This window comes from Zonotrichia leucophrys, chromosome 6 (genome assembly GCF_028769735.1).
Source record: "Zonotrichia leucophrys gambelii isolate GWCS_2022_RI chromosome 6, RI_Zleu_2.0, whole genome shotgun sequence".
Classification (NCBI taxonomy): domain Eukaryota; kingdom Metazoa; phylum Chordata; class Aves; order Passeriformes; family Passerellidae; genus Zonotrichia; species Zonotrichia leucophrys.
This window is the reverse complement of record NC_088176.1, coordinates 11,341,090-11,359,403: the sequence shown is the minus strand read 5'-3', so window position 1 is coordinate 11,359,403 and position 18,314 is coordinate 11,341,090. Positions and strand designations below refer to the sequence as shown.

The 18,314-nt window shown below is 40.6% G+C and overlaps 1 protein-coding gene across 1 annotated transcript in view; it reads left to right on the top strand.

Moving 5' to 3' along the window:
* The window catches only part of SORCS3 (sortilin related VPS10 domain containing receptor 3), a 263,805-nt gene that overhangs the window by 146,315 nt on the left and 99,176 nt on the right, over positions 1-18,314 (top strand). The window contains exon 5 of the mRNA XM_064716259.1: positions 17,022-17,095. Within this exon, the coding sequence (XP_064572329.1) occupies positions 17,022-17,095 (74 nt within the window). The remainder of the gene's footprint in view (positions 1-17,021; positions 17,096-18,314) is intronic.

Here is an 18,314-nt window from a genome sequence, read left to right as displayed (position 1 = left end):
TCTTACATTCCTGATGCTAATATGCTGAATGTCTGATGATTTGTCTCATTTATCCAAGAAACCAACTAATTCTCAATAGGCAAAATTTCCTCTGTGGGGAATGGATGAGTCTGGAGGTAGAAATGGAAGGGACTTTCCAGCTGCATGAAGTTTCTCTCAGAATGACATTGAAACTTTCATAGAAACATGCAAAAACTCTCTTGCATAAATATTTGTTTCAAAGATAATTTAAAAAGATAATTTGTTTAAAAGAGAAAATATCAGTTAATAGGGAGAGGGATATTTAAAATATTAGAAATTACCATTGTTAAGAGAAGAAACCACAGGTATACAACATGGTAGAATCCCACTTTTTCCTTACAGACCAAACTGTGATATGAAGCCTGCTGGGAATAGGTAAGAGGCAGAATGATTCAGTAATACACCAATTTAAATTCCCCAGCTACCCATTACAAATTTGAGAACATTGGATAAACAAGAAGTTTGGCAATCAGTGGCTTCTCCCTCCATGGAGCTTAATCTTCAGCAGAAAGTGAACAAAAGAAAGTGGGTGTCTCATTATCTCTTCGAATGAGGTGATAAATAAGAGGTGCAAGATAACATTCTGCTGTATCACCAAGTTGCACCTGGCAGACAGTATCAGGTCTGACTGGAGAGATTCCTTTGGTGTGGGAGATGTGGCAAGTTATCATCTGAAAATTGGATGCAGTGCATGTCACAGCCTTGACTATCTTGACTAGACACTATTGAATTTATCAAAAAAAATAAATCACAGATAAGACTGGGACTATATGGGAAAGTTTGTTAGGGGGTTTTTAAAATGTTTTTTTCTAATTTTCTCTAATATGCTAGACACAGAACCAGAGCCATGGAGGCAGTGTGTCTGCTCCAGGTAAAATGCTGCCCTGGAATTTAGGCCCAGTCTCCCAGTATGACATGGGCAGTAAGGCAGCTGAGGGTGAGGTTGTTTGGCTGGGGCTTTTTTTGACAATGTGCAGTTGGGCAGGGTGCTGCCAGAGAAATCCAGGGGGAGTTGATTCTAGGAATATGGGCACCTTGTTCCAAGCAGTCATTCATCTCTGGGATTCTTTGTGATGAGCTGTTTTCACAGACACATGGAACAATCCAATTTGAAAGGGATCTCCAAAGATCATCTGGTCCAGCCCTCATGGGAAAGGGAGCCTAGATGTGTTTGTTTAGCACCCAGTCCAGTCCTGTCTTGAATGCCTCCAGTAAGGGCTCCTTGGTCTCAGATTTTGTGCCCACTAAGGACACTTAGGCACACGGGGGCTTCATTGTTGTGTTTGGGTCAGGCTATTGTACTTTGAGTTGGAACTCCTAATGCTGGAAATGTGATTCCAGGATAGCAGCTGCTCCTGCAGATGCGCTGAAATCAAGCAGTGAGAGTTGCTGCATGTCTGAAGTGAGATGTGACTCTGGCCCAGGCCTGTAGGTTTTCTTTCCTTGGGAACAGAGGTATGGGGCTGATGAGAGGCAGGCTGGTGTCTGCCTCACATCTCGTTTTGATATAAATCAGCAGGCACCCAGACCTGTTACCTGCTCCTCAGCAGCACTTCTGCTCCTGGAATTTAAATGTAATTGTAGTTGTCAGAAGTTGTTAGAAGTGTGAGTAACTACTCCTTTTATCAACAACAGCTCAAGACTGCACCTCTTGGATAAAACACAGCTTTTCTTACAAGATGTGAACATTACTTTTAACAAGGAAAGTAAGTTCTTTCTGCTCCTGCATGGATCCTCATGGTAAAATGGGCTAGTTTCTCATCATAGTTCACTGATATCTGAAGGGCACACTGCCTGTGATTCCAGTCCTGTGGATACAATGCTCAGCTTTCAGATTTGTCTTGCACTAGTGACTTGACATTTGAGCACCCCATGGAGTGAAGCTGGAGGCACACCTACTGCATTCTTTTCTTCACCCGAAAGGGAAAGAGACTGAGGAAGCTGCCACAATAACAGTTAGTCCCACAGGCCTACCATACTGAGGAAGGAAATATTCTGAGTATATTGCCCACCTGTAAAGGAGCACACAGTGTTCCATGTTTGATACAAGCCATATTATAGTAACTGCTCATAGAAATCTCTACCATGCTGACTGGTCCATTGTACTGCACACTCATATTAAGAAGCAATCCCTGCCTGAGAGTGCTTGCAATTAAACATGAGGCTGACAGAGAAAGTGGTGTCCCCTGAGCATCTCGAGTGTATTCAGGCACAGGTCATTAAAGTGTTTCACTGCCTAACTACCACTGAGAACTATAACAAAGTCAGAAACTGAACGCAGATAGAGTCCTGTTCCCATGACTTAGCCACAAATAAGCCTTTCATCTTTTTGCCTTTTGAATACTCTTCTGAGAACATCAGGTTCTACAAACATATCATGTGTCTGTGTTGCTGGACAAGCCACCTGCCAGCAGCTCTCCCAGGCAGGCAGGGTTCCATCAAACAGATAAACTGAAATGTTAGTAAAGTTAGAAAAACACAAACCAAACATAAAGAACCAAACCCTTGAGATTGGGAATGCTTAAAAGCAATTTACAGAAGTCTCCTCTTCAATATGATAATGAACTGAAGAATTGAAATCACTTAACTTCATTTACAAATCATGAATATGTATCAGTGCCTTTAAATGAAAGGACGACTAAAACAGATATAGTGTTTGTTCAATTCATTAAAAGGAAGACAATTTATCAGGAGGTTTTTTCCACTCCTAAACTAAAGCTATATGCAAATGTCAGTAAATCAAGACCTTGCGCTAATTCTGCAGCATGATGAATATTTTTATAATCCTAATTAGAACCAGTCATTTAGTTCAGCAATTTCCCCCAATCTAGCCAATTTGAAATTAAAATAGATGCCTTGATTACAAAACTCATTAGCAAAGAAGCACCCTTTTTGCTAACCAGTTCATTTGGAATGCACAAGCTGAATGAAGTGAGGAGCACTTGTGTTGTCAATTGCCGTAAGTGAAGTGAGCCTTAATTGTTGGCATTGTGAAGTATTTGTATTGCTGCATGTTTCATTGCAGTATAATATATCATTCATTAAACGTAACAAAAGCATTTTTAAAATTTAATTAAGTGCTGTTGGTGCACCAGGTAATTTTTATAAAGTCAGATGTCACAATTGTTTGCATTTGAAGTATTGATGGGCATTACCGTCAGAAAGAAGACGTATGACTCTACATTTATCATTCTTATTATGGTAGGCCTGGCAGTTTTAATAGGAGATGGGAAATTAAATTATGCAACTTTGGCTCTACTTCAGAAATGCCCAATGAATTTTGTCCTGGCAAAATACTGAACTTTGGGCTTGTGATGATTTGTGGTGGCAAAGAGAAAGTAACGGCTTGTGAAACTTGATTTAGCTAGAACAGACTTTCCTATTGCTTGTTATTTATGTTATAGACACTTCATGAGCAGGTTTTACTTTGAAAAGGGAAATATAGAGATAAATGGAGCAAGACACATTTGATGCTTAAATGTGCTCTTCTGCTGGAGCAACCTAGTTTATTGTGTAACAGAGCAAGGATCCTGTGGCTTATTCCTGGCCATGCTAAATCATGGCTGTATATTGATTTTATCTGGAGCCTAAGTGGGGTGAAGAGTGGTTATAAATATAGCAGATGGAAATAAAAATGAAGGAGTGAAAAAGGCTGAAGAATAAGAACACCAGGGGCATGATTTATTTTGCCTGACTGTAGAGATCTAAAATGTTGCAATGTACGCCTACATTGGGTGTCGTGGCTTCACATGGTAGTTGATGGGGATCTACTGAATGGTGTTGATTGATTTCTGGAAGCAAATGGAAGTGACTCGTTTAGGATGAGGTAAATTGTACCTTGGTCTCATTTGTATTGACGAGGCCTCTGCTGAGTGTCAAGGATGTAATTTCCTTTGCTGAGATGTAACTATTTGCTATATTACCTGAGATTAGAGGACTTGAAACCAACCCTGCTGTCTGGATGTGTGCAAAATGGATTACAGGGGATACGATTCCAATATGATCAAAACAGCAAAAAGCATTTAGTTTCCTAGTTCCTGTTATCATGCCTACAGATTCTAATGACCCTCACCCTGGAGAAGAGAGCAAACATGATGTGCAAGCAAAGAAGGAGTTGGCAACCTTTTGTTTTTCTTTTCCTTGAGGCAGCCAGCCGGATGGACGATGCTGAGGGTTGAAGGTACAGTCCTGTCCCCCCAAACAAGCCCCTGCACGTGTCTGTCTGTCACATCACCAGCACCCAAGGAGAGGGGCAGTCTGTGAGGGTGCTTCCAGGGGTGCATTTCTGTGTGCTGGACTGGGAGCTTGCCCTCAGGAGTAGGAATGGCAGGCCTGGAAATAGCAGGCTGGCCCTTGCTCTCTGTTCTGCCCCTAAGGAGGGGGTGTTTCAGCTTCCTGAAATCAAAGTCTTTTTATGCAGTTGAGAGATGCATATCTGAGAGACCAAGACAGAGAAGCTCCAGAAGGCAGCAGGCAGGAGCTGATATGTCCTGGCAGAACTTCCAGTGTGGTTGGGGTGGGGTACCCTGCGTGAGAATTTACAGCAGGTGCTGTAGTAGTAAATGGGCCACAAGGCAGAGAGGGTCCTTCTTTTATGTTGTAGCACTGCAGTCTATTAAAAAGTTAATACATTTAATTTCGAATCACTTTGTGTCTATTATGTGAAACAGGTTTATGTAATGCTAGAAGCTTGTGTGTTTTTTCTTGGATTGCCCTTTGCAAGCAGGCTTCTCTCTGTTGCTCTTGCCTCTCCTTTTTGAGTCACAACAAACTATCCCTGTCTCCAGTGCTTGTTTTCAGTGGGGAAATGGACCATGTTCTGATCTGATAGCATACCTGAGGTGCTTTCCAAAAGATGTGTGCAGTCACACATGTAGCAGCTGATATTCAGTGTGAGTCCATTGATTTTAGCAGGGAAATCCTGATTAACATCACTGGAGGATCTGACCTGAAAACATGTACAGTTTTCTTTTCTCACATAAAACAAGACAGATGTAGTTTATGCCTCCCAGTGCACAGGGATTTTTCCCCCCTAAAATGTGCCTGGTGAGAGATGCAGAGTCCCTGGGCAGAGAGCCTGTGTGAAAGCTCTTTCTTGTGTTAAGGCAACTACTTATTTCTGTTCAACATTGACATATGAAAATTCACTTTTTAAAAAAATTTTCTTATTTTTTCTACTGTTTTTTTTTTTCCCTTCAGATAGAAGCTTCATGTAATCAATTTTTCTGGGGAATAAAGGTGCCAGAAGAATCGCTGCAGCTCCTCTGTCCCCTTACTAGGCATGGATGATTCAGCTTTTTATGCCTGTTGTGTCAGTGGTGAAAGAGAAGGCCAGTTCCTGGATTTTTGGTCTAGCACCTCAGGAACTTCAATCCCAAGTGTTTAGAAATAATGAATTGGTTCTTTAAAAGTAATGATTTTGGTAGAGAAAAAGTCAGAGAGGTGTGTGAATAATTTCAGTTTTCCTCTCTTATATGTCTCTTGTGCTTCTGGGACTGAGGAAGTGTTGAAAACCATGTTTTTCAAATGCCTCCTCACAGTTAATAGAATTAGAAATTTTACCATAAAAAAAAATGGAACAAAACCCTCAAGATTTTCATAGTGTCCTGATTCCAGTACTGTTCTTCTGCAGGGCATTTATGCTTCTAAGACACATATCTTTATTTATGCTTGCAAATGCTGCACATTTCAGTTGTGTTTTGGTGCATATTTCAGCTGGCTGTCCCTATTGGTTGTCTGGGGGAAGAATGGTGACCTGTTTGTGTAGGGTGTGCATACACCTGTGTGCAGGTTTGAAGTTTTGCAGTAGAAGCCCCACATAAGTTTTGTGACAGTTACAAGAAGTTCTTCCAGAGTAATAAAATTCTTTAGTTTTGTGTTCAGTGGATTTTTATAGGGCTATGGAGGCTGTAAAATGAAAGTTAGGGCATGATGCAGTAAAATTTTGGTTCATTGGGAGTATTGTGGGTATGATAAAAGGAGGAGCTGAGGCACCAAAATGAAGGGTGATATTTTTGAGAGGAAGACAATTGATCAAAGAAACAACAAAGCTTAAAGCTTTATAGAAAATCCTTGTGATTCTGTAGTACAAAAGGAGGAAAATGGGATCCTTCCCACAGCCTCCTACCTTGGGCAACTCATTTCTGCCAGAGGTTCAGTGATCATAAACTGTCTGAATATAGATGTTGTTGCATTTTATACTTGCAGTGTTCAAGAGATAAAAGCACGTACAAATAACATGTTAGCAGAATATACTGGACCCAAGGGGACTTTCCTGCCATATAGTAAGAGAATAATAATGTCATCAAAAGTTTTGCTGCCAAAACAGGACTCTAGTTTTGTCCTCTAACACAGCACTTGCTTCAGGCCAGTTGATTTTCTCAGATCTTGGTGCAAGTCCGTGAGAGTTATGCACACATACCCAGCGGCAGAAATGTCACAAGTCTGAAAGTTCTGCTGCAAAATTATGTCTGATATTCCCTAGCTAGATGAGTTGTACTTTTCTCTAGTGACAGCATGGAAAAATCTGCTTTATTTTTCCTTTGCAGCCTTCCACTATGAGTTATACTATACCATCACTGTGAACCTAGATTAATACCAGAAATTATAGTTACATTAAATCAAGTTTGGTGAGTTGCTGTTGACTCTAGTTGTTGCCTTGAATTGAGTTTGTGTAGTTCTGGGGCTTTGTAGAGGCTTTTTCTTCACCCTACTTCATCATATGGTAGGAAGGTACCTAGAGTTTCAATTAAATGGGATAAATGGCTTAAATATAGACACCATAGAATATTTACAAACCTAGAGAGCTACTGAGAGAGGCTAGATAAGAGCTTTCTTTTTCTTGTGTGATCTGCAGTTGCAGATTCATTTATTCCAAAGGTACACAGCTTGATTGCAGGAGCTGGGTGATGGATGAATCAAAGATGACAGTGTAAATGGTGCCTGCCCAGCAGCCTGGAGGGATCCCTGCAACATGTGAGTTTCTCATTTGGTGATTTTTCTGGCAGTGATGCCTCAGTGCAGTGACAGCTTCTGCTCCAGCTGTCAAGCTAAATTGTTCCTGATGGTTGCTGGTATTTACAGTGATGCTGTTCATTTGGGTTCCTTCAGTAAACAGTCTTGGATTGGGATGAACTGAATCTCTGTGAGGTGCAGGGAGGAATTTCTCGTTTTCCATGAGACCTCTTACTCTTCCCGCCCTGCATGTGATCTCTGGCTTGGCTGTGTATGTGTGGAGATGGATGCCTGTAAAATCAGACTCTGCCTTTCCCTTCAGTTGTAGTCTATTTTCAATGCATGGATATCCAGGGAATCTGGTCAAAAAGAAATTTGGCTGGCTAGAGATGAACTGAGATACTCCACTGGATTTTAAGAGTTATAGTAAGAGTATTACTGGAGAATGTCTTCAAGATATCAGAGGCCTTCATGGAGACCAGAGCTGGCTGTTGAGTAGGAGAGTGAAGCTGAAAGGAATCTAACTTTATTATATATTCAAGCTTGCAGAAGCCTCTTCATTCATTATAAGACAGGATATGAAAAGTGCGTGGTAAGGGAGATGGCCAAAAATAATGTATTGTACAAGATCTGGGGTGTTTGAGCAGGAGATAATATTTGCTGAAGCTACATCTTCAATGCTATCAGAAATTGAAATTTTCTACCTTGTTTTTATAAAATTTTTGCTTACAGAATTTATTTCATAGCAAGAGTTGTCCTACGACCAGCTTCTGTGTTCTCTTTTGGGGGACATAAGAGTCCCATGAACTAAGGTGGCTTTTCTCTGGGCTGGTTTGGTCCAGTATTTGCCCTTTGTCCCAGGCAGCATAGAGCACAGGCTGTATGTGTGGACCAGAGCTGTCCAGAGCGGGATTTCTCCCAGTGCAGAACGTGTACATGTCCTAAGCAGCATCTGTTCATCTACTGTAGTTCCCCAGAAGATTTTCAGGATGGCATTTGGGGCACATCCATGACCAAAGGGGATGTGTGGTGGCAGCCTATAGATGCCTGCTCTGCCCCATAAATCCCTGACAGAACCCACGGCCTCAGGCTGAGGGGGCACAGTGCCCTTATGGGGGTATTGGAGTAGAAGAGATGTGACACAGCTCTGACTTTGTGAAGGAACACAGCACTCTGAGAAGCGGGGGGCAGCTGCTGAGGACCTGAGAGGTTTGCTGCTCTTCAGCTGGTGAGGGGAGAACTGGTGGAATGGGCAAACGCACTCTGTCAGGGCTGATCCCAAGTGAGAACAGCATTTTTACCTGGGTGGGATGAGTTCAGGTGTGTGTCTGCTCAGTGTCTGAGGGTGGTGGGTCACAAAAACTGAGTAACCATACCTGTCTGGGAAAATGCTGATGAATGGCAAACTGCATTGGGTGGCAGGTGTGTGTGTGTGTTCAATAACATACAATTTAAACTAGGGCAGAATACATTGCTTTAATTTGGCTAAATGACACATAATGCTTGAAACCAGACTAATATTTCTTTCAAGCTGTGTGCAGTTTTTTTTACGTGAACAATGACTGCATCTCTAAAAAAATGCTGTTCTAAATGCAGTTTAAAAACCTATTCATTAATGCCCATGTACACAATTTCAGAAATGGTTTTTTTTCCACATGAATAAATAAATCAGAAAAATCTTATGTAAGTTTAGAAGGTGGTTTGGTGGTGTGAAATCTATTTCTTCCACTAATCTGAAAATATCCCTCTGCCATTAAATCCTGGTCTGTATAATATAGAGGTTAACCTACAAATAGTGCCACAGGGTTTGTAAAGGAAGGAGGAGAGGAACAGCCAAGCATGTGATTGTAGCTTTATGTCCCACTTTGGCTAATGCCTCAGCCTCTGCTGCTTTGTCCCTTGTAGTCTTATGCTCAATAAACATGAAAGATTGGTCTGTAATAGCAATGAATGTACCCAGATGCTTGCACTGTAATTAAAGGCATATATCACACAATAAAGCACATTTGAATGAAAAATCTTCCCATTAGACGTGTGGTTCACATTTATTTCCCCTTATTGTTAAACTTCTGGAGTATAACCATTGATGGAGTGTAGGGAGGGTCTTCTGAAGGGCTGCAATGTGAAGCCCCCAGGAGCACAGAACATTTTCCTGTTGGGCTGGGAGGGCACAGAGCTCCTCAGTGCAGGCTGACCTGCACAGCAGCATTGGCTTCATCCACGTGGTTGGTGGATCCAATTAGCACAGACCTCAGACCCAACGCTGCCTAATGATTTTTAAGTTGAAGAAACTGGACTAAGGGATCAGCCTGGCTTTGAGGCAGAAAAATCAGCAGCCATTAGAGGTGATTCACTCTTTTGTGAATGTTAAAGAGCTGATCTGAGGGGAAAAAGGAGTGAAGCAGCCTCTGTGGACAGGAACAACCTGAAACCTCCCTCTGCCTCTGGCTGAGCCTATTGGATGCCAAAGGAAGAAATTCTGGTAAAGATAACTCCTGGTGCACTTTGTAGCCTCTGGTAGCAGCAGGCAGCTCTGCCATCTCCATCCCATTCTGATCTCTTCATGGTCCCAGTATTGTTCCCTTGTTCCTGTTCTCTACTTTAGTCCTCCCTCAAACTCTATAGGTGATTTTGAAATGGTTAAAAGATCATGGAGAATGGAATAAATAAGCAATCAGCAAAGTTAGCCTTCCCTTAAAATGGCATTTCTATTTATAGTAACTTTTGCGGGTTGCTAAATTCTTTAGCAGTGATTGAAATGTGTTTTGATTGACCACATTGAACATATTTTTTCTCCAGATTTTCAGTTTAGCTAAAAAATATGGCAGCAATATTTTTCATCTTGTTTCTTCACCACTCTAGCATTTCTGGAGGTAGAGGAAAAGCACAAAAAAAAAAGAGAGCCTGTTTTTCACCCAGGGCTAAAACATAGCTTAAGCTCTTTGTGATACTCATTTGTGACATTGCTCCTGCTGCAGCTGTATCTGGATTTCTTGTTCCACTGGAAACCAGTCATGGAGTAGAAAGGCAAAAGATGGTCTGCTCTTAGCAGAAATCCCAAATTTTTGGCTAAGTGTGCTTGGTGCCAATAAGGCTTACAAAAAATTGAATTGTGAAGGTTTTTAATTGAACTCTTTTTTTTTCACTAGTTTAATCTACTTTTATCTTTTTTTGGTGATGAAGTGGCAAAGCAGAAAGAGCCTTGCTTTCAGCATCAGGTTTAAAGTGGACCATTAAGTGAAAGCATTTTTTCTACTATGAAACCATGAAACGTTACATCAGTGCATTGTTGTAACCTGAAAGACTTAATTAGAAACCAGGTTGAGCTATACAATTACATCCTGAAGTCAGACATTTCCAAAGCAGTTTGTCTTTGTTCAGAAGATCCCTGACCCGTGTCTTACCGTGGTGGGATAGAGACTTTCTTTTGCCTGAAGACCTAGTCTTACTGATTAGCTTGTGTAATATTTTTCTTAAGATGCAAAAAAATTCCAACTTATCACCTTCAGAAACCTTTACTATTTTTTTTTCCTCTCTGTATGGGACAGATGACGAAAATGTAATTAGTATTTAATTTCTGTCTTGACCAGTCTTCAAAATAGTCTATTTCCAGTGTCCCATCTATGATACAACATCTGTAGGGAACTGAGTAGCTCTGAGGAGTCTCAGACATGAATCAGTCTGGGCATATTCTCTTTCCATATCTAAGACAATCTGGCTGTACAATGCTAGACAAAAACCTTGGGCTGCAATGAGGTCTCTTGATGCAGCTTTTAATCACCTGGAAAGGAAATCAAAGTAAAGGGATAAACTGGTCCATTTGTTTTCATTACAATTACTAGTTTTTACTACTCTGTGTAAACAAAGACCATAAATTTGGTGCTGGTAGACTTCTTTCTACTAAGTTCAGCCCCACAAGCTGTTGCACAAATCTTTTTGGCTCGAGACATAAGATTTATTTTTAGCTTCTTTAGTGTGGAGCTGTCAAGGGTGCCTTACCTGAATTGTGGTTTCCAGGCAGCTTGTGACAAGAGAAGAAAAGGATAAGCTCTTTTTTTCCATTATTTAGGGCTCCAGAAGCATTTCCAAGTTTCAGATCTCAGTATCACTGGAGCCTTACCTTGCAAGGTGGCAAGGATAGACAGCTCCCTTGGAGGAGTTGGAAAGAACAAGCACAGACAGTCCTTGAGGTGGTTATCAGCTTGAAGGGGACATTAGCCTTTTGTTCCTAATGGTGACTCTTGACACTCCAGGGGTGTTTCACTGAGGCCCAGACTGAGGGGAATAGTGGAAAAGAAGAAAGAGAGGAATACCCCAAGTTTTTCCTTGAATGCAGCCTTTTCTGCTGTGGGTAATAAAGCCACTTCTGTGGAAAGGGTTGCTCCTCACCTGGTTTCAGCCACACAACTGAAGTATTTTAGACCTGAGTCCTCTACCTACAGTGCTGCAAGTACCACGTCCTGACTAACAGGACAACCTGAGAAAGGGGTTTCCATAGACCCCACAGTTTAAACATTACACTGATGCAGTGAAAGGGAGAGGTATTCATCTGTCCTCAAAAAAGCAAGGATGGAAGAAGTGATAAAGAAGTAGGATATGTTCCTGGGGTACCAATAGCTGTCTTCATGGCTGTACTGAATTTATCCTGCGTTCAGGTGGCTGCTGTCAGGCATGGCTTATGTGTTCTGTACTCTAGAGACTGAAAAGTATTGTGAATTTTTCCTCCAGTTCATTTTCCTTCTAGGAATGACCTTTCTGAAATATTAATGATGGCACCCTTCTTCTTTTGCAATTTCATTTGTAACACAGAAATGTAGAGAAAAGATACACCTTGAGTTTTCTGAGAATTTGCAACTTTTTCTGAGCCTTTAATTTTTTACTAGTGCTAATGGATTTTGTCCTTCTGTAAAGAAAATTTAAGACCCTGCAACAGACTTTATTTTCTGAGTTATCCTTTGCATGCAGTCCAATTTCCTACAGAAATATTGGCCTAATTTTATTTATCTTCTGCCCTGGTTTGAGTTTTTGGCAGGAACCCTCCACACATCTTGTAGATTTTTCCCACCAGCTCTGGCTGAGAAGGTGCTAGTTTGCTTTGTGCTTTTCTGGGATCAGAGCCATCTTTTCATGTAAGCAATCTGAGCTACTGCTTGGGATTGTGCTCTTCTGAGGCCAAGCCGGCCAGGCTAATCTGACCCTCCTCTCCCATAATGTGTCAGCTGCTGCCAAGTTATTCCCATTAGACCCACTCTCACCCTGATGCATTTATTTTTAATGCATCTTTCCATCATCAGCTGCATATATTGTCTGGAGAGAGTATGGTTTTTTGTGTAATAAATGAATTGTTCCTCTAAATGCATGTAGTTCAGCTGATCTTTCTCACTTCATCTGACATCATTTGCACGTTTAGATGACTGGCAGGAAGAAAAATATGGAGTGTCTCACCAGATGTTTTCTCAGGCCAATAGACCTGATTTCATAGCAAGAAATAATATTTGATTTTATTTGCTTACTGGCTTTCATGTATGTATGTATGTTCCTTTTATGTATTTTCCTTCTCACATGTGTATACATGAAAGTCTATAAATATCAAAGCTCTGTGAATTTCTTTTTCTTTTCATTCTGTTAGTGACATCTATACATGCTTCTTGCAGAGATGGAGTGTACCCAGGGTATTGTATGCTTGGTCTTTCTTGGGCTTGCCTTCAAACTTCATTCTTCTGTGTGCGTCCCCCATGAAGCCCAAGCAGGTCATGAAATCCATCTCAACCTGATCATGTGTCTGGTGGGGTCGTTTCTTTCTGCACTAGTCACTGTGAGCTTTTTTAGTGTCAGTAGAGGCAAAAGATTCTAAGGCTTGAACAATGAGCAGTTTTAGATGTGTATTGCCTGTCTAAAAATGAGCCTTGGTGACTAGCTCAGACATGGATAACTAACATCAGGGGATTGAGTCTCTCCCTGTGTTTCCTTCATTGCTCATTCTTCTCTACTCTCTCCTTAACTGGAATTGAAGCAGACCAATTTTTTAATCTGTTCTGAGAAGCTTTACTTTTCCAGAAAACTTAAAACGTTTTTTTTCTTTTTGCTAGCTCTCCTTGGCAAAATAAACAAAGCACCCAAACCAAATTACCCACAACCCTGAGCAAGATCTTCCAAGCCAGCCAATGTGATGTGTCATCCTTAGAGTTTGTACTGGAGAATTGCAACAACATTTTTCACTTGCAACACTGTGTGTCTATAGCTCCTTTCTTTACAGTTCTGTAGTTCTGAATGTGTTTCTGGCATGTGGCTTGTGTTTGTGGCACAGAATCTGACACCAGGGATAAAGCTCCTTCTTTAAGGGCCTTGCCAATTTGCTTGGAAACAATGCTGGTGTGAAATAAAATGTTGCCACTGTTCTTAGAGTTTGAAGACGAAGCATTCTGCCTGTGGTACCTAAAATCCTTATGATTCAGATTTGTGCTGAGCAAAACAAGCAGGAGTTAAGGTCTGGCCTGTAGTGAAACAAAGTTGGGTATCACTGGGGCTGCCAACGTCTTTCCTTGCACAGATTGTGTTCTTGGTGAGCTGCAGGGCTGTGTTGGTGGATGTGATATGTTTGGTGCTAGCTGTGTTTGCTAGTCCTTGAGTGGGGAGTATCGTGATGCTGTTTGGATAAATATTTGCCATTTACCTTTTTGGTGGTGCAGCCTTTCCTGTTGTAAGTGATAGGTCTGACTATAGACTACTGAGTGGAGGCAGAGTCAGATCCTCTGCATGCCACTCTTTAGCTGCATCAAGAGACAAGACCAGCCCAGACAAATGTAAAGACTCATAATGGCCTTAATTTTTCAGTCACCAGAGTAAGTCAGATAACAGAGGAGGTTGCAGAAGGGCCATTCCCTCGCAATACCATCCCCATGGTACTGGAGTCCACCCCTCTTGAACCACTGTGTTGAAGTGCTCCAGGAGGTGGAAATGCCAGAGATTACTTGTCACTAAAGAGCCAGAGCACAGCTTTAAAATGGGAAAATCTTGGCACCATACCTACATCATTTTTTTTTCTTTGCTTAGTATTCAGCCTTAGGACAAATTCATTTATATTGAATTCTGCTGTACTTGCCACTAAATTTGTTGTCTTTTCTAAAGTTTGTCTTCTCCCATGAAGGGAGATAAACAAAAAGTATATGTATATATTCAATTTTAATGCACACTAGAAATCACTTTATTGTATGTTTTATTTATTTATTCAACACTAACCTTTGCATTTGCATCTGTAAATAATATTATAAAACTGAACTGGGCGAGAGAGGCCTTTTAGGGATTTGTTCTGTCATACAGCTTTAGGACTCAGTCATCAGGTTAAAATTTGAAGTGGATGCCCAGAGAAAGTAGGTGAATAATAAATAAAAATTATTGAAATGAATAATATCCTCTTTATCTGAAATCACATAAAGGCTGCAAGTTCAGCCTAATCCTTCTGACATCAGTCAGTCTAAGCTTTAAAAGAGAAAAGAAAGAAAAAACCCCAGACCAGTAGCTGGTCTCTGGTTTTTAACTTGATACAGAGTGGGATAGTCCCTGAAAGAGACACTGGGAGACACGAGTGGTTGAAAGAGATTGTGCTGCATGTCACTGAGCTTTCTGTAGCTACTGCTGTTATGCTGCTGCAGAAGAAAAGGAAGTGCCAGGGGCAAAAGATAAAAGGGAATCGAAGGAAATGTCTGTATGTAGTTAATCCTTTCCTCTCATGGTGAAAATGGTTAATCCATTGCAGAATACAATCAGGGTGCTAGACCCACTTGGACTGGCTTGTGAGCATGACTTAACTGGGACTAAGTTGCCTGAAGCCTGGCTGACTTGCACCTGTAATGGAAACATGCAAAGGATAACAAAGGTGTTTGACACAACTGATGCAACTCAGTCCGTGCTGAGGTCCTTGTGTGTGTAAATCATGTCCAGTGACTCAAGGAATATTCCTGGCAGGAACTGTGCTGAAGTCTGGGCAGAGTTGTAGCACTGTAGAATTTGGAGTGTGGATTCTCAGTTATTGTTTGTAAAAACCTGTGCGTTCTGAGAATTAGTTATCTTAATATTGATGCTGACATCATAAGCCTAATCTTGAATTTGGACAAGGAATTTTCTTTTCTGGCTCCTTTAATTAAAAAAGGCAAGTGATGCTTTGTTGCTTTATTTTATATCTACACAGAATTCCTTTTGGAGCAGAGGACTCTATCATATTTTTTTAGACAATCACCTGAAAAGCAGAGGAAATCTGGCTGTTGTGGACTTGTAATGCAGTATGTTACCCTATCTAGAGACAGTGCTAAAGAAATATGGCCAAATTAGAATATTCAGATAATATTTGATCTCCTGAAAAACATGGGGTAGAAAATCTTTCTTGATATTTCTTACAAGCTTAGTGGTGTTGGCTGAAGTTTACATAATTGGAGCCCTTTTTGACGTGAAGATTGAAGGATGCCTGTTTCCATATCTTTCCTCCATATGTGTTTTACTGGCAGCTTGAGCGGTTCCTGGCCAGATTGGCATTCCTGTTGGCAAAAATGAAAAGGCCTGATTCTTTTGTCTGTACACATATCAGTTGCATTAGGTACTTGATGGAGTCTGAATTTCAGTTTCTGACTTTCTTTTGCTGACTATACAGTGATTTGGTTGTGTAGTTGAGTACAAACATAGCAAGAATTAATTAACTGCCTCAGGCTTTGGACAATGCTCAAACAGCCCTTTCCAATCATCTTTCTGAACTGATCTATGGTCCAGCTCTGATTTGGCTGCTGCCTGTTCACGAAATGTTAATATTCAGTGTGAGCACATGTAGTTTATCTTCCCAGTCACTCTTAGCCATCCATCACAACGGTGCCACAGGACATATCACTAGGTTGTGAACCCTTCCAATCTGAACGTGGACCTGCCTCCAATTTGCAAATTCCGTTACTCAAATCAAATGCAATGCAGAATCTTGTGCTCAAATGATATCATTTTCCCATTAGGGACTCAAATTTGGCTATTACAAACATTGAAGTTTTTTCAGTTCCCTTATCTACCTCCTTAGCTGGCAATCAACCCTTGTTTTGTTAAGCCAGAATATATATCAGATGAAATTTATTTGAAATCCTGATCAAAATGCTGCCTGATATTTAGTTCTCTGTGATCTAGCGGTAAAGCATAGTAGTTATTTCTCAAAGCATATTTTTTTCTCTGAAGAACCAAATTTGCTCATAGTTGGAGAAAAGGAGCTTACATATGTTTTGATTGTGAGAGGATGCATTGTGGGTAAGAAAATAATTACATGGAGAATGGTATTTGCGGTATTAAGCAGAATGTATATGAAGCAACATATGTCTGAAACTCAGTGTGGAGTTGCGTGGAAATTTGGTTACATTACAGCCGTGTCGTTTCTTAACCAGAAAGACTCAAAAAAACCATTATATTGAAAATTTGGCTTCCAAGAAGAGTCATGTCACTATCTTTGGTGTTTAACTAATGAGCAGGTTGATTTCTAACTTATCTAAAAATTTAGACCTCGTTCTCAATATTAGAAAATATAAATTAGGAGCAATTTACTTTTCAATACAGAAGAGATCTGATTCATTCCACAAAAACAAGTAATGGCATGACCTTGAGGATAGAGTCACTACCTCATCAGAGTCATGTTGACTAATCTGATTTGACTCTCATTCTATTTGATACTAGGAACTCACATGTCACCTGCTTCCTATTAGGCAAAAAAAGCCAGAAGAGCCAGCTTTGTTATATGGCAGTCAAAGTAAATGTGTTGACAGCTGAAATTTGGAAGGACAAAGTTGTTTGACAAGGTTTGGGAAGAGACAACCTGCTTTTGATTCTCTGAAGTCCAATGTAGTTTAACAGTAAAGGGAAGACATTAGCCTCCCCTGGCAGTGAGGATGATCATTAATTGTGTATAATTATTGTGAAAAATCCATTCATGTTCTTTAATCTGAGCTGATTTTAATACTTTATCCAGCAACAGTCTTCATTCTTTTTCCTCAAAGTTTATTCTTTCTCACTCTCTCTCTGTCTTCCAGCTGTACAGCTCCATGGACTTTGGAAGAAAATGGCAGCTCATGCACGAGCGGGTCACTCCAAACAGGTTTTACTGGTGAGTTAGGGCCACTGGCTTGGCTTGCTTTGGGTGGGGCATGGAGGGGAGAAGGGCATCTAACTTGAAGGGATTGTATATTTTATCTGAATAAATTCAGTCCACAGAACATACCTTGCAATGCCATAGTCTCCGTGTTTGCACCTCTTGTCTGATAAAATGTGGTGTCTTTTAAAGAGAAGTGCAAGTCTTTTGATAATTGCAGAACTCCTGCTTCTTCTTTGTACACCTGCCTAGAGTAACACAGAGGAGCTGTCCAGTGCCTCAGTGACAAACCTGTGACCATCAGACTTCCTATTTTTCAGCCCTTCAGAGAGTTACTTTGCCTAGAACACAGTCTTTGTGCAGAGCCAGCCACTCTGACCAGTCTCCTTATGCAATCTTGTTGAGAAGGGATGATTCACTCTGCTTTAAATCACTCTCTGAGAAGCCAGTTTTATTATAGTGACTAGTGAAAGCCCAAGATCTGCAGTTTGCTAAAAATCTGCTTTGTGACTCAATTCCTTCTCAATTCCCAAGTGTCAACCTCTCAGATTGGAAGACTGTCTTAAAATCAGATGATGAAACAAATTTAGTTCCTATCTCCAGGCTCAGCCATCTCAGATGCATCTTTTCCAAGCTTCTCTTCACCATGTGAAGGCTCAAGAATTGACTTTTAGAGAGAAAAAGAAAAGTGTAGTTCTTCTGTAGTTGAATTCAGGATTTGGGGCTCGAATCAGATTCTTAATGCTGTACTTACTATATGCCAGATGATGGGGTGTGTGTGAATGTGTAGAAGTGCTGATTTATGGAATCTGTGCATAGCTAAAAAGAGTATCTGGTCCTTAAGACCCAAAAAGATTGTAATATTAAGGAACCAGAGGGTCACATTTTGGATGGTTAAAAATAAAAAGGACTCAGAAAACTTAAAAATGTACTCCCAATTACAAAGCATGATACATATCTATGTCTGTATCTATATATCTTAGAGTCAAATTCTTGCAGAAATTTTTGCACCTCATTGAAAGCCCCTGGAATCCAGGCACAAAATATCTATAGATTGCATTTTCAGTATTTCCACACATTGAAGTGGAGATAGACTCCTCATTACAAATTATCTACATTCTTCTGGAAATCTCTCTAAACATCTTTAGACCCCAACATTTAAAACATTCACTTTTGGCATCAGGTCTAGAGATTTCCCTTAGTGTCCATGAGGAATCTGGACAGTGTGAGAAGG